This window comes from Mus caroli, unplaced genomic scaffold (assembly GCF_978045245.1).
Source record: "Mus caroli unplaced genomic scaffold, Mus_caroli_1 scaffold_12, whole genome shotgun sequence".
NCBI lineage: Eukaryota > Metazoa > Chordata > Mammalia > Rodentia > Muridae > Mus > Mus caroli.
Window position 1 is genome coordinate 61,952,922 of NW_028227267.1, and position 22,761 is coordinate 61,975,682.

The 22,761-nt window shown below is 47.5% G+C and overlaps 1 protein-coding gene across 2 annotated transcripts in view; it reads left to right on the top strand.

Moving 5' to 3' along the window:
- Scara5 (scavenger receptor class A member 5) overlaps positions 1-22,761 on the top strand; it is a 98,109-nt gene that overhangs the window by 47,109 nt on the left and 28,239 nt on the right. For both annotated transcript variants that reach the window (XM_021182565.2, XM_029469345.1), the window contains exon 4: positions 17,784-18,458. In XM_021182565.2, the coding sequence (XP_021038224.1) occupies positions 17,784-18,458 (675 nt within the window). The remainder of the gene's footprint in view (positions 1-17,783; positions 18,459-22,761) is intronic.

Here is a 22,761-nt window from a genome sequence, read left to right on the forward strand (position 1 = left end):
AGACCCAGCTTTTCATGGGGCAAGAAGACAGGATACAGCAATGAGGAAATGGAACAGAAAAAGTCTCTGTTCTCTCACATTTAATTTAATTTTCCCAATGATTGGAGTATCTTGTCAGATCCTAATTTTCACACATTACCTATCCCTGAGGCCTGTTATAAAAAATCAGACTAAAGAATTGGCTCAGCAGCCAAGGGTGCGCATTGCCTCTGCAGAGGACCCTGGTTTGGTGTCTAATGCCTCTCCAGCCTCACGCAAGAAGATCTGGTGCCCTCTCTGGCTTCTGGATCACCTGCACTCACAAGCACACACAAGCACTCACAAGCATACACAAGCACTCACAAGCACACAGAAGTGCACACACACATGTACATCGATGTAACTTACAAATGAATGTGAAAAACTGCCCAGCATAGCACTTGGCTATCAGTTTAAATGAAGAATAAATGAAAGCGTTCCTTCTGAAGAATTATTCAGAGCCCAACTCTTGTATCTCTGCAGTAAATTTTAAAATGATGTCAAGCCAAAAGTGCACACAGGAGAAAGGACACCCCCTTCAACAAGGGGGTCGAACTGGATAGTTGAGTGTAAAAGAATCCAAATAGACCCATGCCCATCACCTGCATAAAACTCAACTCCAAATGGATCAAGGACCTCAATGTAAGATACCCTGAATCTGACACAAAGAAAATAGGCAATAAGGTTGAGCTACTGGCACAGGACCCTGATAACACAGGCATTAAGACTAACAATAGGCGGTACCTCATGGAGCTTAAAAACAAAACAAAAACTTCTGTATGGTAAAGGACACTATCATTTGAGCAAAGAGGAAACCTACAGAATGTGGAAAAATATTGACCAATTATACATCAGATAGAGTTAGTATTGTAGAAATCAAAACCTCAAGAAAACAAATAACCTAATTTTAAATGGAGTTTAAACAAGAGTGCTCAGAAGATGAGACACAAATGTCTGAGAAACACTTAAATAATAGTCAACATCCTTAGCCATTAGGAAAATGCAAATCAAAACGGCTTAGAAATTTCATCTTACAGCAGTCAAAATAGCTAAAAACAATAACATAAATGACAACATATGCTGGCAAGGATGTGGGGAAAGGAGACTGCTTAGTCATTGCTAGGGGAGTAAAAACTGGTACAACCACTATGGAAATCACTATGGTGACCCTCTGGGAAGCTGGGAATGATCCACCACATCACTCTTGGGGATACACCCCAATGGCTCTACATCCTACCACAGAGGCGCTTGCTCATCCATGTTCTTTGCTCCTCTCTTCATAACAGACAGACTCTGGGAACAGTTAAGATGTTTATCAACTGAAATGAATAATGAAAGTATGGTACATTTACATAATAGAATATAATTCAGCTGTTAAGAAAAAGAAATTTTGGGGGCTGGAGAGATGGCTCAGCAGTTAAGAGCACTGACTGCTCTTCCAGAGGTCCTAAGTTGAAATCCCAACAACTACATGGTGGCTCACAACCATCTGTAATGAGATCTGATGCCCTTGTCTGGTGTGTCTAAAGACAGATACAGTGTACTTATATATAATAAAGAAATAAATCTAAACCAAAAAAAAAGAAAGAAAAGAAAAAGGAAATTTGCAGATCACTGTAGCATTTAACTCTCATGAGAGAGGCTTCTTTTTGCAGTAGATGGCAGTTAATGCAGAGATCCACAACTGGACAGTGTGCAGAGAAACCTTGGAGTCCTCGGGCCTGAAGGCTCACCCAGACAAAGGTCAAACCAGACAAAAATCCCAGCATGAAGGATGGGAAGTGGGCACCAAGTCCCACCCCTAGCCAAGAAGCTTTACAAATTATAGCTGCTAGAAGAGAAAAAAAAATCTTTTTCTTGAGTGGAGAGATACTGGGTAGATGAACCACACTCAAGGGCAGACGCTGTGCTCAGGAATAGAAGGCCAGCACCAACTGGACTCCACGTTTTCTAGTGGATTGTTTTTCCTCAGGAAAGAGAAAGAATAGGAAGTTGGATGGATTGTGGGGGAAGAGCTGGGAAGAGTAGGGGGAATGGGAAAGAATATAATAAAAATACTGCTTGAAATTCTCACAGAGTAAATTTAATGGAGGGGAAATGAGTATAACATAAAATACCTTATACGGTTTAAACCACGTGTTTGCTTTTTAGAATGCGTAGATGATCATCTTGCTAGCTCAGTGATGAAATGAAATTCCAGAAAGGAGTTGCTGTTTTACGATGGGTGGGTGCTACATTTATGTAAAGGGGCTGGGAAATACGTGAACTCCAGCTTGTCAGGGTTTATTTCCATCCTGAACTTCTCAAATGGTAATGAAATCTCTGGAGATAAGATCAGTGCTGGGCTCTGCAAGAGCAATCCGCATTCATGTCTCTCTCTCTGTGTATTACATCACTGTGGGTGACGCCTTTATTTTCTCGCAAGCCAACTGGGAATCTTTTTTTTTTTCTTTTTCCTTAAATACAATGTTGAGATACCAGTAAGCAAGTCACTATTCTCTACGGGGCACTCTGCATTCTGCATGCGATTGAAAACAGGCTCCAAACTTGCCTGAAGATGTTTTTAATCTCTTTATGTCTATAGTGAGCATTCTGTTAGCCAGTCATTGAAACGACCACAAAAAGCACCTGTAGCATGTGTTGCCTTATAGAGAAGGTTGCCCACAGGAGGTTTTGTTTTGTTTTATAAATTATGGTGCAATCTCATGCCACTACACTGAGTCTCTTAATCATGCTTGAGTAAAGTCGGTAGCGTGACACACGGTTGTGCCCACCGGGAGATTTGTACATGTCTGAACTGCTATCAGATCACACAAGCATGAGCCCAAGGGGGGCAAATGATTGGCTTGGTTCTGGGAGTTCCAGGCCACCAGGACCCAAAAGACTCAGAGTGGCTCTCCTGCAGAGCAGTGAGTGGTTCTCACCCTTCCTCGTGCTGTGACCCTTTATTACAGTTCCTCATGTTGTGGTGACACCCAACTATAAAGTCATTTTTGTTGCTGTAATTTTGCTACTGTTATGAATTGTAATGTAAATATCTGTGTTTTCTGCTGGTCTTAGGAGATCCCTGACAGGGCTGTTCAGCCCTCAAAGGAGTCAACCCACAGGTTGAGAATTGCTGCTGTAGAGCCTTCTGAGTATCCTGGGTCAGTTTGCCTAATCTCACGAACATGGGAATTGGCAGCGGTCTTTCATGTGTACTCCCTATTTTTCCAGTTAATCTTCAGTAAGGGACCTCACTTAGCTACCTTTTGGAGGTTGAATTTTGCCCTCTAAAAGTCACGTGGTGTAATCCTGATTTCCAGTTACCTGAAACTGATTCACATGAAGACCTCTTTAGAGAGGTGATGGAGTTTAAATAAGGCTGCTGGGGTGTGTTCTAGTTTCAGTTCTGCTACTGTGACAAAAATATCCCAGCAAAAGGCAACTGAGAGGACAAAGGGCTTATTTGGCTTACCATTCTGTGTTAACAAGCCATTGTGGTGGGGAAGTCAAAGCAGGATTACTTTACAGTCAAAACAAATTTACTGACTTCATTAGTGACCGGGAGGCAGGCTTCCTTAAGGATGCATCCTCCCTGGCCTAACTTCCTTCCACCAGACCCTGCCTCATGACAGTTCTACCATCTCCCAGTTAGCACCATAGGCTAGGGTCCAAGCAAGTCTTTGTCATGTGAGTTCTGGAGGAACACTTCAAACCACAGCCCTCTGGGTCAGGTGCTTTGCTTTCTCATCAGGACCACAGCTTCCTGAGCCTCCTCAGGCTCCCATTTCCCTCTGGTACATTCTCCTCATTGCTGACAGAAGCATTTTAGCCGCACCTCTCTGTCGAACATATATGAAGAATGTCCACTCCGTGTGTGGCTTCCTTAGGGAATATTCATTCTGAGCTTTGCCTTTCCAAGCAGAGTTTATGGCTAAGTTCTTACTTTTTTTAAGTAAGCGTTTTCACATTTTAATTTAATTTTATGTGCACAGGTATTTTATTTGCATGTATTTCTGTGGACCATATGTATACAGTGTCCCTAGAGGCCAGATGATGATCTTAGATTCCCCTGGGCCTGGACTTACAGACAGATGTGAGCAGCCATGTGAGTGCTGGGAGTCCAACCCATGACTTCTATAGAATGGCCAGTGCTGTTAACCACTGAGCATACTCTCCATCCTCAATAAGGTCTCCCTTTGCATCTAGGTTTCTCCCCTACTGTCCTGGTAGGAGAACTCATGTTTTAGGTCACCAGCTTCAAGACTCATATAGTGAGTAGCTACTTCACATTTTTTTGGATCAGATGACTTAAAATGTGTGTGAACCTACAGTCTAAACCCAAAACTCATATGTGGTTTCTCAAGACTGTGGGGAGTCAAGAGGTGAAGAAGCTAAAAGACAAGGAAGATGGGATTTGAGTTGCTGTATTGTTGTGGTGGGGGAAGGCATGCTTCGTATTTTGGCCTGGGATTTCTGTGGGACCAGAGTGCAAGGTGGAGGCCTAGTAGCTGGTGTTGAAGTGTGAGCAGTGGTGGGAGATAGAGAGAATAAAGCCAGGAAATAGAGAAAGCCAAGATCAGCACATGGCTTTGAGTTGGTCTCCATTTGGGACTCCGCCCTTTTCTGCTAACTAAGGAGCTGGTCACAAGAGCCTCAAGCTGTCTCTTCCAAGAAAGCATAATCGACTGGCTCCTGCCTCCCTCCATCAGGGTCTCCCAGGGATCGAGGGCATGAAAGTATAATTTAAAAGTCGTTCCTCGTGTTTCTGAGATACCAGATGGGCTGGATGCAGGGAGCTAGAGATTTGGAGGAGAGCTGGGTTGAGAAACAATAGGCAGGATATTAGGGGACTTGGACTGCTTAGGGCAGAAGTCACACCTGCCAAAACAGCCAAACCAAGCCCATCTTTTCCCAGGAAGAGCTGAGGACACGTGTGTTTCACGACACCCTTCCTTTTCAATCATTCGCTGACACTTTTGACAACTGTTTGCTCATTGCCGGTGAAGTTCAAGGCTCTGTGTCAAACATCATGCTAGTCAAAGCCGTCTTGACTTGCACTTGGAAAGAGTCAGTCCTTTTCCTATCAGGTACATGAGCCTAAGTGAAAACTCTCGGGGTTATTTGGAGTGGCTGGCCATGATTTCAGACACTCCGGCCTCCAAAAATGGGAAGCCAGGGCTAATCTCCTCCTTAGGAGCCTTTTTGGTTTATAATTCATCTTGGATCTCATTTTCACAGTAATCAGCAAAAACGATTAGAGACACTGTGTGCTTGGATCAGGATCAGGCAACTTTCTGCCAGGACACAGTATACACAATGTATCCAGTCTGGCCTCTGGGGACAATAACAAACACATTGGTGGGACTGGCCTCCTTTGAAGTTCTGACAGGACATCCTAATATGGGATGGTTGTGACTGGCTGGTGGACCCTATCCAGCCTGTGTGCCAACAATGTGCCAGGAACTGGACTTATTTGTAGACCATGAGCAGATCTGAGGTAACTTTTCGAGGTGCAGACAAGTAGGGTAGAGTGTGGTGGAAGGATTATCCCCTTTATTCTGGTCAGGAGACTTCTGGTGAGGTGGCCCAAGCCAGGCATGCTCAGCCCCATCTGCTCTCTGCAGAGCCCAGCCACTGAATGGGTCTCCACAGCCTCTGGTACTGAACATCTTCCCCATTCTCCTGATGAAGAAACTGAGGCCAGGAGGTGGAATGACCACTAGTGACACGCTTCCTGATTCGTGTTCCCATGGCCACACCATTACTGCCCTCTGGAAGCTGAACTGAAGAGGTGTCCATATAAAGGCAGCTTCCAGGGAAACGAAGCAGTGAGCAGCCAGAGGCAGCGTCCACAGGACTGGGAGCTGGAGAGACCACAGGCAGTGCTTTCTAAGTGTAAAATCAGTATGTCTGCACGTCCCACCCACATTGGCTGAGGCACTGAGATGGGGCAGGTGGAGAACAGAGATCCCAACACTGTCCCATCAGTCTCTGCTCAGGACACCTCAGAGCTCAGATACACCTCAGTTCCTCAGGGGTAGGAAGGACACCCCGAGGTATGGGTGTCCTGGTTCTGACATTGTAATTAGGAGTGAGCAGGAGAAAGAGTTCCAGACCTTTGGTTGAAGTCACAGGAGTGGTTTAAGGCCATATTTTCCTACAGGGAAGCCATCAGGATAAGCGTCTCCTTCCCTTTTTCTTCTTCATCCACAACCCCCTGGTCCCTAGGCCCTTGGAAGCCTCAGGCCCTGCCATCCTCAGAACCTGCCAGCTCTGAGTGCTTCTTTCAGAACAGGAAGTGGGATAAGACTGTGCTCCTGTAGGAACAATTGACAATCAGCTTCCCTGCGGCCTCTGTGGGTCCTTGATCATTGCCCAACTAATTTGACCATAAATCCAAATTAAGAGAAAAAAGAAACCTCCCAGAGCCCACACCCTCCATCAAATCAGTGTGTTGCTTTGCTTCAGATCCACCCATTTGTACATCTAGGCTGGACAAAGTCACTTCTGGGAAGCCATTCCACCCAATATCATTTGTATAATGATTTCATGAGAACTTTACCGTTCTCCTGGTCATTTATAATTTTAACGACTGAAAAGACTCCCACAAGGGGATCCCTAGACAAAAAACAAACTTTCCTCTCTGGGTTCTCAGTCAACAGTCAGAGGAGAAAATGGCACATGGCTCCAGAGAGTGAGTCTTTCTCCTCGTACACCAAGCAAGCAAGAGGTTCTGCCAAGATGACAATTGTGTGTCTTCTAACTTACATCTGACTATCTACTCAAAGGTAGCGTCAGTCCCCGGAAGCTGAGGGCCCTGTCTCCAGGACTCAGTCACCTCCACTGCCAGCTGCAGGCTCAGGTTTGTTTGACCTATGTTTCTGCTTGGTGAGCTACACATCGGCATTTCCAGAAGCCTGCTATTGGGTTTGGTGCATTTGCTAGAGAATTCAGGGAAGCACTTAGGCTTAAGGACTTATCGTAAAGGGCATCCTAAAATGTGCATGAGACACGGCAGGCAGTTTTCTTTGAACCTGACAGTTGTGAGCTGCCCAGTGTGGGTGCTAGGAACGAACACCCCAGTTCCTTGGTTTGCCTGCCATCCTCTAGCTATCCCAGTCTTCCGGGATTTGGAAGGTTCCTTATGTAGCCATGGTTGACTACATCACTGGCCAGTGGTAGGCACTCAGTCTTCAGTGCCTCCTCACTTTCTGAAGGTTGGTAGCAGGGGAGGAGGTGGTGGTGGTGTTAGGACTGAAAAATCCCAACTGTCCCCAACTGTCTCTTGGTTTTCCTAGTGTCCAGATACCATTCCTGAAGTCCATGGGGACTGGCAACCATCATCTCTTCCATTAGCATACCAGGAGACATTTCCGATATTATAGTGCAGATTCTGAGGTGGTTAGCAGTCCTGTGCCAGGAAATGGGGGCGGGGGGGGGGATGAAGAACAAAGACATATTTTGCAACAACACTGGGACACGTTGTAACTGAGCCAGTCTCTTCCTGGTGAATCTCCTGTTCAAACTTGGTAAACAAACATAGAAACCTTTCCCCATCTTCTGAAACTTTTCCTAACAGTGACTTCCCAGAAGTTGGATTAGTAAGTCAAATGGTGTAGACATTTTTTTTTGACTGTGAAAAAAATAAACCCAGCTAAGAGGCTGGAGAGATGGCTCAGCAGTTAAGAGCACTGACTGCTCTTAGAGGATCCTAACTTGGTTCCTAGCACCCACACTGGGCATCTCACAACTGCCAGGTCCAAAGGAAACTCCGTGTCCGAAAGTCTGGTGGTTAAACAAAAGCCAGAATTCCTCGGGAATTTGGGAAGTCAGTTCTTCTCTACCCAAAGAAGCCATTTCCTTTATCACCTAGGGTGCTTATTGGCATGCTAAGCTCACGCTGGCCTCCAGGCTCCCTCAGCTAATCAAAAGAACACATTAGAGTCCATGCTAGACTCCTAGCTCTTCTCTTCTCCTTCCCTCCTTCCCTACCCTAACTGCAGCTCCAAGGAACCCAGCATCTTCTTCTGGCCGCCATAGATATTTGTACCTGTTTGTTTATGTATGCACAGGCGCATGGGCACACACGCGCGCACACACACACACACACACACACGGGGGGGGGGGGAGAGAGAGAGAGAGAGAGAGAGAGAGAGAGAGAGAGCACTGAATTACTTCCCCCCATGCATTATACTAACACAAGCTAGACTAGAGAGTGTGTCCACACTGTTAGGAATCTGCCCTAATCTCACTTTCTCACTGTCTACCATCTTGGGAGTGTGAGTTCCATCTGCTGATAGAAAAGAACACTCTCTGCCTACAGAGAGGAGAACAGAAGCACAGACCCCATGTGTCTGTGTGTCTCCAGGTCACTGGGGATACTCTAGAACTCAGCTGTGGGCTGAGGGGGGGGTGGGGCTTAAGGAGGTCATACGGGTGGGACATGGCCCCATGGTTTTAGAAGGAGACACATACAGGAATACAGGAATGTGAGTGTCCTGCCCCATGGAAGGCCTTAGAGGAAACCTAGCGTGGGGAGCATCATGAACCCAGACTCCCAACCTCCAGTGTACGCTTTCCAGGCTGCTGTCTTCTCCTTGGCACTGAAACTGACTTCCATCATGCCCCCTCATTCCCAGGACCAGCTTAATCAGACTTGCTATCTCCAGAGCAACAGTGCTGAGTTTGGGTCCCGCCCACAGCATCTGAAGGCCAAACACAAGCAAAAATGAAGGCCCTGTGAACGGGGGTTGGGGGGGGGGGAGAGCTGCCAGGATTTTATATTTGCTGTTCACTGCTATGTGACCTTGGGCATGGAGACACACTGGGCAGTGGGAGCCTTCCTAATCACCTGGACTCCTTTCTGGACCCAGCACAGGTGCTGGAGCCCACCCTGATTGTTCCTGCCATGGACAAAGAGGATGTAATAGGTGGAGGTCAGAGGGTAAGACTGCATCCTGGTGCTGAGGGGAAGATGTGGACACATCAGCAAGGCAACAGACCAGATTCATTCATCCCATGGTCCTTCACTGGGAAAACACAAGCTGAGAGATAAATTGATGTCCACTTGCAGAGTCTTGGTGGGCCTAAATGCAAAGCGTGGGTCCTGTGTGTTAGCTCTGGTGGAACACGAAGGAAGGATACCAGGAGACATTAGCAAGGCTGGCAATACAATCCACATCGCAGCTCTGTGATAGACTCCTCATCAAAAGTGCTGGAAGGATATTAGGCTCTGCTCTTGTGTACGTGTGTGGGAGTATGTGGGCATGTGTGCACATGTGTGAGAATGCATGTAGAAACCAGTGGGCAGCCATGAGGTCAATTCCTCAGGTGTTCTCCGCCTTGCTTTTGGAGGCAAGGTCTCTCACACTGGCCTAGAATTGGCTGAGTAGGCTGGGTTGGCAGTGAGCCCCGGGATTCCCCTGTCTCCACCTCACCAGGGCCGGGCCTGCAGATCCATGCTACCATGCTCAGACTTTTTACACGGGCATTGCACAAACTCTCGTGCTTGCACAGCAAGTGCCTGACCCAGCTACCCTGGCTCCGATCTCTGATTTAAAATGAAATTTTTCCTTCACATCACTCACTGTGACCTCAGGTAACAGTCCCGTGCCATGGCGTATCTGAAAGGCGTGCCCTTCATTCCTGATGCTTCTGCGAATGTGCTGGTTTTGTCATTATCTTTCAGCCCTATCCTCTCCCACACCCTGCTCTGAATATAATGTTCTGTGAGTTCTGATCCCTGCCTGCCTTCTGCATCACTGGCCTGAAGATAGCAGGGTTGGCTGTTGGGACCTTGGTAAGAGTATAGGCTTACAACTCACTCCTACTAACAGGGTGGCCTTGAGCTTAGTGACTGGGAGGCCTGTGTTTAGATTTCCCCAGCAGTGAACAGTGACACTGTCTGGGACTGAAGGACACTTGGCAAGTGCATTTCTCCAGGGAGAGAGGATGCTCCATGCAGCTTTATTCAGTGGGTGACAGCTGTGGTTCCAGGGCCTTCCGTGCCCAGCAGCTAAGCCTGCCCTTACCACCTCTCAGAGCTGCTTCACCTAGAAGTGGATGTGGCCATTCCTACTTCCCAAGCTTGCTGGGAAGGGCCAGAGAGCAACTTCTAAAAGCCAGGACTGTTGGACAGACAGTAGATAGTGATAACTTCTCTTTCCCTTCCTTTCCTCCTGCTTGGATTTGGCATGTGACTGACTACCCTGGCAGCAGATTCAGAGGAGAGCACGAGGAAGGGGCAAATGACCCAAGTGCCTTGTTGTTTTATGCTTCAGACAATCTATTGGCATCCCAGCTCAGATAAAGAAGAGTATGAATAGTATAAATGTATCCTCTCACTTCTGAAGGGAAGGTAGGTTAAAAATGAAGCCTAATAGATGTGTAGTCCCTCACAAATGCATAGGATGCGGGGCCAGAGCATTGGCTGTGTTGGCGAAGTACTTGGCCTGCAGACATGAAGACCTGAGTTTAACCCCCAACGACTGCATAAAAATCGGGGCATGTTGGCGCATATTTATAATCCCCGTGCTGAGAAAGTAGAAGTAGAAGGATTCCTGGAGCTCACTGGTCAGCCATCCTAACCACACTGGCAAGACCAGAGAGAGACTGGTCAAAAAACAAGTTGGGCCGGGTGGTGGTGACGCACACCTTTAATCCCAGCACTTGGGAGGTAGAGGCAGGCAGATTTCTGAGTTCGAGGCCAGCTTGGTCTACAGAGTGAGTTCCAGGACAGCCAGGGGTACACAGAGAAACCCTGTCTTGAAAAACAAAACAAAACAAAACAAAACAAGTTGGATGGTGCTCGAGGAGCAACACTTGAGGCTGAGCTCTGGCCTACGTGTGTGTGTGGGTGTGTGTATGCACACACATACACACACACACACATGAGTGTGCACATACATACACATATATACATACACATGCACAGATGAGCATATCCTCTTACAAAGAAAAAGAGAGTGCGGGGAGAGAGAGAGGGGGGGGGCAGGGATTAACAATTCCCAACATTCATGTCACTAAACATCCAGTGGCTTGGAGAGCCTTCTTGCGACACACACACACTCATGCAAATGCACACACATGCTTCACTGTTACCAGTGCACTCTTGCTATGCTGAGGAAATAACTCGCCGGTCAGGTCACATCTGGAGCACCCTGCCTGAGCCTGAAGATGATGGTTTATTCATGAACAGGACAGCTGTGGCCAGGGAGCTGACTCGGGACTGACTGTGGATGGAGGGCCAGGTGGCACAATGAACGTTTCTGATAAGCAGGCTGATTTTACTGCAGCTTGAGGCAAGCATTCACTCCCACACTGACTAGAGATTGTCAAGACATAGGTACTAATTCATCAAAGAGGACCCAGCAATGGACCTGAACTTACATATCTGTGTGATTTCTACCAAGTCCCCTGGCTCCAGCCTGGGTTTAAGCTGGGAACCTGAGTGCTCTCAGCATTCAGTCCTTTCATCAGAGAGCAAAGCTGTTCATACAGGGGGACTCTGCGGCCACACTTCCAGAGCCCAAAGTCAGTTCCCCACTGCCTCCTGGCCCTGTGACCTTGTGAGTGACTTATCCTCAGTTTGCCATAGTCTCCTCACTAGGACCATGAGGATGTAGTTGATAAACGAGGCTTATATGGCAGGGACATGAGTTTCTTTGTATTAGCATGGAAGGCACACAATCAGAAGAGTTCGTGGCACACAGTGAGGACTCAGGAGAGCCCGGTTGTTAGTGTTTGGCTATGTTTATTTTCCCACTTGTGAAAGTATAAAAGTTGAAGAATAATTAAAACACATTAAAAGTAGATATGCCAGGAAGGGAGATAAATGAGCTGTTTGCATAAACACGAATTAGGAGAGTCACACTCAAGGAAGAATTGTTCCCTGTTGAGGACAGCAACCATCTGGAAGGAATTAAAGGGGGAGGGGGTGGGTCATGAGCAGGGAACACTCGGGGACTGTTGGAAGGAGATAATTCACTCCTCTGTGCTTAAAGGGTCCCAAAGGAAGGACATTGCTCTAGGCTTGGCCAGCATGAACAGGGGCCCCCAAAAATTTGACCTCATAAACAGTGATCTGATTGGCCTAGGTACCTACACTATCTAGGCCACTCCAATGGACAAAAGCATCACCTTGAAAAGTCTGCTTCTGTAACAGAATTAGGCTAATAGCAAGGTGCCACTTTCCATCTGTGGAAAGAGCAATGAGAACATGGTGATGCAGAGTGAAGTAGGGGTGTAAACCGACTCCATTAAACTTCAGTGCTCAAAGTATGAATTAACATGATTTGGGGAAAGTCATTTGACTGTGAGTTTTTTTTTTTTTTTCATTTGTTTGGTTTTGGCTTTTGAGATGGGGGGAGTGTGGTCTCATTCTGTAGCCTAGGCTGGCTTCTAATTTACTATGTAGCCTAGGCTGGCTTCTAATTTACTATGTAGCCCAGGCTGGCTTCTAATTTACTATGTAGCCCAGGCTGGCTTCTAATTTATTATGTAGCCCAGGCTGGCTTCTAATTTATTATGTAGCCCAGGCTGGCTTCTAATTTATTATGTAGCCCAGGCTGGCTTCTAATTTACTATGTAGCCCAGGCTGGCTTCTAATTTACTATGTAGCCCAGGCTGGCTTCTAATTTATTACGTAGCCCAGGCTGGCTTCTAATTTATTATGTAGCCCAGGCTGGCTTCTAATTTACTATGTAGCCCAGGCTGGCTTCTAATTTACTATGTAGCCCAGGCTGACTTCAGACTCATGCCACTCCTTCTGCCTCAGCTTCCCTAGAGTTTGCTGGATTCTACTCCATCTGGTTATGGGATTTTTTTTTTAAAAAAAGCTATGAAATGTCTATATATCTTTCGACCTACTAATTCAACTTCTGAGACTTTATTGTTATGAAAATCTTAAGAGGGGGAGAGAGGGAGGAGGAAGAAGAGGAGAAAGAGGAGGAGGAGGCAAAGGAGGAGGAGGAGGACAGGGAGGAGAATAAAGAAGAAATATTTGCATTATCTGCTGGGATAAATTGTGTGTCCCCTCCAGAAACGATTTTCAGTCAACAAAATTATAGGAGACTAAAAGAAAGATGGTAAAATTCTTGTGAAATAATTATAATTATACTAGTAAGTGGAAAACTCTGCAGAAATGACACTGTAAAGCCCAGGCATGCAAATGGATGAGCTGAGAACCCGAAGCAAACAACGCTGACGGAGGGTGTGGGCCCGGGGAGGAACTTCTTCCTTTCATTTGGATTTGTGTTCAGATTGGTTGTGCAATGATTGAGGCCCCAGAGGGACTCCCTGGGATGGGGGAAGGTCGTCATCAGATGTCTCCATATAAACACAGACTTAGCGCCATTCCCTGACAAAGACAAGGACCTAAAGCTTGCGGGTACCAAAGAAGGGTCAGATGGGCAGGGCTTGGGGCCTTCAGGACTGGGAAGGAGAAAGAAGAAAAAAAGTTGCTTAGCTCACTCTCTGGACTCTGGGCAAATGCAGCCCTAAATTCCTCCTGTGACTTCAGCCCGGGATCTTACAGTCACATTAGAACCAGGACACCCCATACCTCAGGGTGTCCTTCCTACCTCTGAGGAACTCAGGTTTGCCTGAGCTCTGGGGTGTCCTGAGCAGAGACTGATGGGACAGTGTTGGGATCTCTGTTCTCCACCTGCCCCATCTCAGTGCCTCAGCCAATGTGGGTGGGACGTGCAGACATACTGATTTTACACTTAGTCAAGCACTGCCTGTGATCTCTCCAGCCCCCAGTCCTGTGGACGCTGCCTCTGGCTGCTCACTGCTTCATTTCCCTGGAAGCTGCCTTTATATGGACACCTCTTCAGTTCAGCTTCCAGAGGGCAGCAATGGTGTGGCCATGGGAACACGAGTCAGGAGGCATGTCACTAGTGGTCATTCCACCTCCTGGCCTCAGTTTCTTCATCAGGAGAATGGGGGAGATGTTCAGTACCAGAGGCTGTGGAAACCCATTCAGTGGATGAGCTCTACAGAGAGAAGATGGGGCTGAGCATGCTTCACTTGGGCCACCTCACCAGAAGTCTCCTGACTAAAGGGATTTACCCTTTTGCTAGACTCTGACTGTTCATACCTTCTTTCAACATGTAAGTGGCTGTTGAGAGACTAGAACAGTATAGAAGGCAGCCAAAGTGTCTGGAGTCTAAGCCTAGTCCTGAGAAAATGAACAGGGAAAGCATAGATTTTAAGCAGTGTGGGGCTGAATGAGGCCTTGGCGTTCTGCATCGACTTTCCCCCATTGCTTTGACCCATGAAAGGCACTGCCCCTCAGCCCCTCCACCTTTAGTTTGTTCTGACTGTTGGAATAATTTACATTCTGCTCGTGTTGGAATTGGTCACACTGGAGTTCCTATCCATGGCTCTTTCTCTATTTCTCTTTGGCTAGGGTATAGAACCTGCACATCTCACACCACAGAATCTTATCTAAAGTGACTTGCGTCCTCCAAAAGGAGTCACCAGCAATGCTGTGTGATTCCAGGAGCATCACGGAAGGCATACAGCAGCGAGTTATCATGTGGTCCGAGAACTTTCATGTCCTGTTTTCCTGTTTTCCCTTTTCATGGACAGAATTATGTTCATGATACTTAAGACCTCAGAATGAGAGACAGGCACCGAATCTTCACGTCTCTCTTAACTCACAGGGCTAGCAATCTGAGCAGACAGTGGATCTCACAGGGAGAAAACAGAGCAGAGCCAGTTAGGCCTTCTGGGGCTCAGGCTTGCCCTGCTGCTCAGGTGTCAGCCATGTCTCTGAGATGTGCGGTGTCCGTGCCTCTCTCCTTATCATTCCCTGTGTCCTTCCCTCATTCTGTGGCTGTGTGGACTCAAGAACTTCTAGATATGCTGAGTCATCTAGAAGTGCTGAGTCACTTCTGCTGGTTTCAATTTTTTGTTTCTCCAAGAGTATCTCGGTTGAGGTGGATAGGTATCTCAGAACGAGCAAGCCACCATCAGTATGTAGATGCCAAGCTAGCAATTCATGCATGGCATGGCCTGCTTCCTTCTGACAACATGGAGTATAAGTATGTCTCTGCAATACAGAATATGAGCATGACCCCCAACATCTGTCTTAGTCAGAGTTTCTATTCCTGCACAAACATCATGACCAAGAAGCAAGATGGGGAGGAAAGGGTTTATTCAGCTTACACTTCCACATTGCTGTTCATCACCAAAGGAAGTCAGGACTGGAACTCAAGCAGGTTAGGAAGCAGGAGCTGATGCAGAGGCCATGGAGGGATGTTTCTTACTGGCTGGCTTCCCCTGGCTTGCTCAGCTTGCTCTCTTATAGAACCCAAGGCTACCAGCCCAGGGATGGCACCACCCACAATGGGCCCTCCCACCCTTGATCACCAATTGAGGAAAATGCCTCACAGCTAGATCTCACGGAGGCATTTCCTCAAGGGAGGCTCCTTTCTCTGTGATAACTCCAGCTTGTGTCAAGTTGACACATGAGAGCAGCCAGTACAACATTCCTCCTGTCTCCTATCGATTCCTAACACAAAGTCCTCAAAGAGAAGTTACGCTGTCAGTTTTCTCGTTTGACTAAGCTTTGGACTAAGTTCCTGGTGCTCTGGGTTTCAAGATTTCCAAAGCAGAATTATCTCATTCTTCCTGCCCCAATCCCATTGAAGCTACTGGTTTCCATTTCAGGCTCTACAGGCCCATGTGTCCCTCGAAACCTCAGCACCCAGTTTGCATGAGCTCCCAGGAGACACCAGGATGATGTGATGGAACCCAGTGATGAAGATGTCTTGTCTTAGGATTTTTCATAACGAGGGGAAAGACCTCTCTATGAGGAAATGTTGGGAGGGGCAGAGTGGCTTGTTTTGCTGGGCAGGAATGTATCAAATCTAGAAGGGCAGAGAAGGGGTAAGAATAGATCTGACATGCTCTCCCCTGCCTGGGGGGTGCTCTTGCTGCAGCAGAAAGAGATGAGATCTTGAATGGAAGAAGCCACAAATCCAGCAGTGTAGCTGTCAGCCTGGTTCTGCCTATTGCCAGACGGAGTGGCTTTAAGCAGCTCTTAGGGAGGCATAAAGTAGTGGTTCTCAACCTTCCTAATGCTACGACCCTTTAATACAGTTCCTAATGATTCAGTGCCTGAGGGCACCTCTTGTGTGTCCTCCCGTGGGGGTAAGAGTAGATAGCTTCCTTGGACTTCATGCACAAGTTCTGCCCTCATGACCTAGTCACCTCCAAAAGACCTCACCTTTGAATGTCGTCATTGGCTATTAGGTCTTTAACTCCTGTAGGAGAACTTTCGACCATTGCTGGTACCTACTTCCTATAGCGGAAGGGATCATAACACACAAACACTCTTTCTCTCAGGGTGTGTGTGTGTGTCTCAAGTTTAATGAGAGTTGTTTACAGGAACATCAGTGAACAGTATTTAGAGGCGTGCAGGCAGCTAACCAGAGACATATCACTGAAGAAAACGTCTCCCTTCTCTGGCAACCATTAACTGCCAATAGATCTTCAGGGGAGATGGGGCCTCATACACCCTCTCCCTTCTAGGACAGAACGCTGACAGCTCAGTCTTCTTCAGGTTCTGTAAGTGCCTGAGTACGAAGGCCCTGCCACACTTGGAGAGCATCCTTGCACAGTGCCCACCCCCAGCCCCACCCCTCCCTCCCTCACATCCTTTCTACCTCTGCCAGGAAGTGCCCTGGGCAGTGGAGAAAACAATCAATATCTTTTTTTTTTTCTTTTGAGACATGATTTTTTTTTATAGCTTTGAGTGTCCTGGAACTCACTCTGTAGACCACATTGGCCTTGAACTCGCTGAAATCTGCCTACCTCTGCCTCCTGAGTGCTGGGGTTAAAGGTGTGCACCCCCACTGCCCAGCTTGGGACAATTGAATTCCATAAAACTGTTCACATCCAATTTCTGTCCAATGGAAAATAATGTCCATTTCCTGTGGATCAGCCTAATACATGATGTGTATATTTGTGCAGCAGAACACTAACTAGGTGTCTTAGTTAGGGTTTTACTGCTGTGAACAGACACTATGACCAAGGCAAGCCTTATAAAAACAATATTTAATCATGGCTGGCTTACAGGTTCAGAGGTTCAGTCCATTATCATCAAGGAGGGAACATGGCAGTATTCAGGCAGGTGTGGCGCAAGCAGAGCTGAGAGTTCTACATCTTCATCCAAAGGCTGCTAGTGGAAGACTGACTTCCAGGCAACTAGGATGAGGGTCTTAAGCCCACACCCACAGTGACACACCTATTCCAACAAGGCCACACCTCCAAATGATGCCACTCCCTGGTCCAAGAATATACAAACCATCACACTAGGCTCTAACTTAAGAGTTGCCAGGAATCTTTTTTTTTTTAAGATTTATTTATTTATTATATGTAAGTACACTTCAGACACTCCAGAAGAGGGCGCCAGATCTCGTTACGGATGGTTGTGAGCCACCATGTGGTTGCTGGGATTTGAACTCTGGACCTTCGGAAGAGCAGTCGGGTGCTCTTACCCACTGAGCCATCTCACCAGCCCGCCAGGAATCTTTTAAAGTCCCAAAGCCAACATCCTGCCTGGTATCAACAATATCTGCAGATGATTATAGTGACAGATAGGTCTGGGGTCCACTGTCAGCACAGGGTCTGGGATCTACTGAAGCATTCATTATCAGCTACCCTTCCGTTTCAGTCACCTTTTATTGAGTACCTGCTATATGCCATAGACTTCCCTGTTGTTATTTGGACCTCTCTACTCAACCCCTTCTCACTCCTCACCTCTTCCACAGTGTCCCGGCCTCGAAGCTCCCCAGATGACTTGAAGGCGCTGACTCGGAACGTCAACCGGTTGAATGAGAGCCTCCGGGACATGCAGCTGCGGCTGCTGCAGGCTCCATTGCAGGCAGACCTGACAGAGCAGGTGTGGAAGGTTCAGGATGCGCTGCAGAACCAGACAGACTCGTTGTTGGCCCTGGCCGGCTTGGTGCAGAGGCTGGAGGGCACGCTGTGGGGGCTGCACGCGCAGGCGGCACAGACTGAGCAGGCGATGGCCCTGCTGCGGGACCGAACAGGACAGCAGAGTGACTCCGCACAGCTAGAACTCTACCAGCTGCAGGTGGAAAGCAATCGAAGCCAGCTACTGCTGCAGCGCCACGCGGGCCTGCTGGATGGGCTAGCACGCAGGGTGGGAGTCCTAGGGGAGGAGCTGGCTGACGTGGGCGGTGCGCTCCGTGGCCTCAACCACAGCCTGTCCTATGACGTGGCCCTGCACAGCACGTGGCTACAGGACCTGCAGGTGCTGGTGAGCAATGCCAGCGCAGACACACGCCGTATGAGGCTGGTGCACATGGACATGGAGATGCAGCTCAAGCAGGAGCTGGCCACACTCAACGTGGTGACCGAGGACCTGCGTCTGAAGGACTGGGAACACTCCATCGCCTTGAGGAATATCACCCTGGCCAAAGGTACTTGGGTGAACTACCCTGTGTGTAGTTCCTCCTTCCTGCCTACATTCCCTACTAAGGCCTCCCCCGGCCCCTGCAAAGTTTATCCCGAGGACCCATCCTGGAGTAACAGTTAAAACTTACACCTCCATCTTTACGTCTTACACTGTATGACTCTGGAATGTCCTACCTAAATGGCCTATGCCCATTTCCAGGACCTCCCTAGGTCTCTCTGCTCAGTAAGCATCCCTGGAGCAGAGAATGGACCCAGCATCCATACCCCTAGGCAGGAAAACAACCATGGGTAGATGGTGATGGGGTGGGTGGTCAGAGATTAGGTATGCCCTCTGCAGCCTTCAAGAGACAGAAGAGGATCCTGCTATAGGATCGGACTGGAGGGCAGAGAAGTCCTCCAGTGGCAAAGGTCCTAATGAGTGGAGCTTCTAGGACTGGAGAATTCCAAACTTGATCTTGGTCTACTAGACTATTAGAAAAATGTTTGCCCAGGCAGTGGGGGTGCATGCCTTTAATCCCAGCACTCAGGAGGCCTTAGGCGAGCACACAGGCGAATCTCTGAGTTCAAGGCCAGCCTGGTCTACAGAGCAAGGTTTCAGGATAGCTACCTACTCAGAGTAACCCTGTCTCAAAACAGAAAACAACAAACAAACAAACAAAACCAAAACAAAAGAAGAATATTATGTTTGTCAGATAGAGTATGTTTGAATTCACTAAATCTATTTCCTAAACAGGATTGGCTGTGTGCTGGCCCATGCCTGTGAGCATAGCACTTGAGAAATAGAGGTGCAAAGATTAACAGATGGAGGCCAGACTGGTCTCTATAAAAAGACCCTGCATTTGAATGGATGAAGTCACTAGTGAGTGGGCTGCTATTGCTGTGATGAGACACCATGCCCAAAAGCAAACGGGAAGAGATTTATTGGGCTTATGGTTCCCTGCTGCAGTCCATTATTGAAAGAAGTCAGGGCAGGAACTTAAACAGAGCAGGGACCGGTAGGCAGAAGCTAATGCAGAGGCCATGGAAGGGTGCTTCTTATTAACTTGCTCTTCATGGCTTGCTTAATCTGCTTTCTTGTAGAACCCCAAACCACCAGCACTGGGGTTGCGCCACCCACAAGCACTACAGGCTTGCCTGCAGTCTGATCTTAGGGAGGCATTCTCTTGATTGAGGTTCCCTCCTCTCCTCCAACTGTGTCTCCTCCAACTCCAGCTTGTGTCAAACTGACATAAAACTAGCGAGCACACTCAGCGGCTGCTAACCTAGAGACCCAGATCATCTCTTCTGACAAACCACTGTCTTCTCTCCTGCCCGGCTCTGAGATCCACGAGACCCTGAGTAGTCTGGCAGTTGGCACTACTGAAGTTGTCCTCATTGGTATACCTGCTGCACATGGGCATACCTTGGGCATGCCACACAGCACCTCTTAAGAGCAGTACCTGTCTAGGGAAGTGTTACTGTCTCCTTGGGTGCTGCCATGGGCACTGAGACCCAGAAAGCATAAAGAGCCTGCCCAGGTTGCAGGATGAGGTGGGAGTAGAACCAGGCATGGACTCTGGCCTTTGTGAGGCTATGCCTCTATGACTCCTGTTTTGTTTTCTGGGGCATTCCCTCTGGTCCTGTCTGCTTTCTCTCCCCAAACAGAGAGGTTGACAGAGCCATCTGAATCTCTCCAGTTCACCTCCTCCAGCCCTGTTTCCTCTCCTCACCATCCACAGTCCCTCCTCTGAGTTTCCACAGTGACCACAGGGCGCTATAGTCATCCTGGTGTCTTTAGCTCTGCCTGTTCAGAGTGCTCTAGCATGTTTTCGTGAACTTTTATACTGTTGTTGGAGTGGCCTTTCTGCCATAATTTTTCTAATTTGTCTCTAATTTATACCTCTCTGAACACACATGTACATATTCATGCACACACATATGCATACTTGCCTATACATACCCATACAAACACGCACACACACACACACACACACACACATTCTTGAATGTATAACTCACACACACACACACATGTACAGATACATTCACAAACACAGATACCTGCATGTACTGCTCACATGTGTTCATATGTACATACACCTGAATACATAACTCACATGTGCACAAATAGGCACACACATGCACAAGCATACACATAGACACCTCCATGCATAGCTCACCAGCACACACATATACACACACACCTCCATGTGTAATTCACATGTATGTATACATGTATGAACAAACACACAGGTGAATGCATAACTCATAGGTACATATATGTGCACACATACACAAACACAGACATCCTACATGCATAGCTCACATGTATACACACATATAGACAAGCAGATACCATGTTCCACCCCTTTGCTCTTTTCTGTCTCATACTCATAAATACTCAAGAGCATGTGTTTTTCAAAGATGAGGGCATTTACATTATCCTGGAGCTGCAGACGATTTTCATTCTCACTTTGCCGTGCAGTTTTCTAGAGTTTTCTACTCCAGTTCATCTTTCGTAGACATTCACGGCAAAGCAGTGTTTTTCTTCTGCTTTGGATCTTTTGGCATTGATGAGGTCTGTCAAAATCTGCCTGTGCAATTTAAAGGCACAGAGAACTTAGATCATCAGAGAGGGAGGCATCCCTAGAGAAGGAAGGAAAATCAGAGAGGGGAGACATGCCAGAACACATTGGTACAGCAAGCCTTGAGGCAGGCCACCCAAGCCATATACAGATGGCTAAAATGGAAACTTTCTAGAATTCTTTGGAATGGGAATAGACCTCTGAAATCATCTGGTCTCATCCTCCCGTATCACAGTGGAGAACCACAAGACCCCAGGAGCGAAAATGACTTATCCAAGTCAAATGTCAACCCTCTTGATGAATGAAAACAAGTCTTCAAGGCAGCTTTATCAGGCAGCTGCTTTGTTTTCTATAGAAAACACCACCTAGTGGATGGAGGAGGGAGTCCGTCCCTCCCCCCCCCCCCCACCAGTGCCTTCTGTCAGGTGTGTGAGTAAAGGAGTTGGGGCTGGGTCTAGGGCTGACAAGGGAACTCTGCCTTCCAGTTAAAAGTACATCTGTGAATGGAACCACTTGTAAAACAAGCGTACCTGCTCTGGAAGGGTTGGGGTGTGTGTACAGGTCCTGGGTAGGTTGTGTGACCATCTGTCCTCTTACCTTCCTCAAAGAGGATGCGGGATACACTGTGAAGGTGAGCCGATTAGTGCCTCCTGTTCCTGTTCCTTTACTCTTGAGTATCTCTCCAGCAGGGCTGCCCCTGAACCTCCTGTGGGTGCCGCTCTTCTGGCTGTGGAATGGAACTACAGTCTCTGCCCTGCCCTTCTCTTAGGTAGAGATGTTTTGAATGAGGAAGGAGTCAGGATGCTCTCATGGGCCCTGTAGCATCACCAGAAAACCGAGGCACAGCCATCAGTGGCAGGGACAGTGTGGGCTCAGATGGCAGACAGACCTTCCACATTGTAATCTACCTCAAAAAAATGAGAAACAAGACGTGTGACTATAAAACTCTGAGAGATAAAAAAGGGCTTCTGTGGGCAAACCTAGGTGCCACTGCAGCTGTAATCACATATTGCCCCGATGTCACCTCAGAATGCCAGCTGTGGGTTGGCACAGCTGTAGCAACTGGAGCTCAAGGTCCTGGCGAGATGAAGAGTGAAATGGGGTGAAGTCTTTGGAATGGGTGAGCTTTAGCAGCAGAGATCTGTGCTAGGTTTCCTCTGCTGCTGAGCTTGGCGGGAGGAGAGACAGCTCGGTACAGCACAGGGATGGGGAAGAGGGGCAGGTGATGGAGCTCATTTGCATCTTAGCTCTGTCTTGCATTGCCTGTATAACTCTTGGCAAAACAGGTTTCACGTCTTGACCCTGTTACCCGAGAGTTGGGATAAAAAAATATGATGATGCCTAAAAACTCCAGCTTTCCTTAAATGCTTTACATAACTTGTGAATTAAAAAAAAAAAATGTTAACTACTTTCCCCTTGCTCTCGAGCCATTGAATTTGTTAAATAGCTGTCAGCTTCGGTTAGGGTCTGAGGACAGTGCCAACTTTTGGAATGTATCAGTACATCTTGATCTTGGCAGCCAGGTTGTTTTGTGTGTATTAACACCCTCTGGTCTCATATCCTCATTCATTTGTCAGGCGTTGATTGTGCAAGACACTGCTCTGCTAAGAGCCTGCATGTTTGGGGTTCCAGGGAAAGAAAGCATCACACACTGGGGCTAAAAATAACAGTTTCTTGTCGAGAGATTGCGAGCCTTCAACCAAGGCATCTGTAGGGATTGTGAGCCTTCAACCAAGGCATCTGT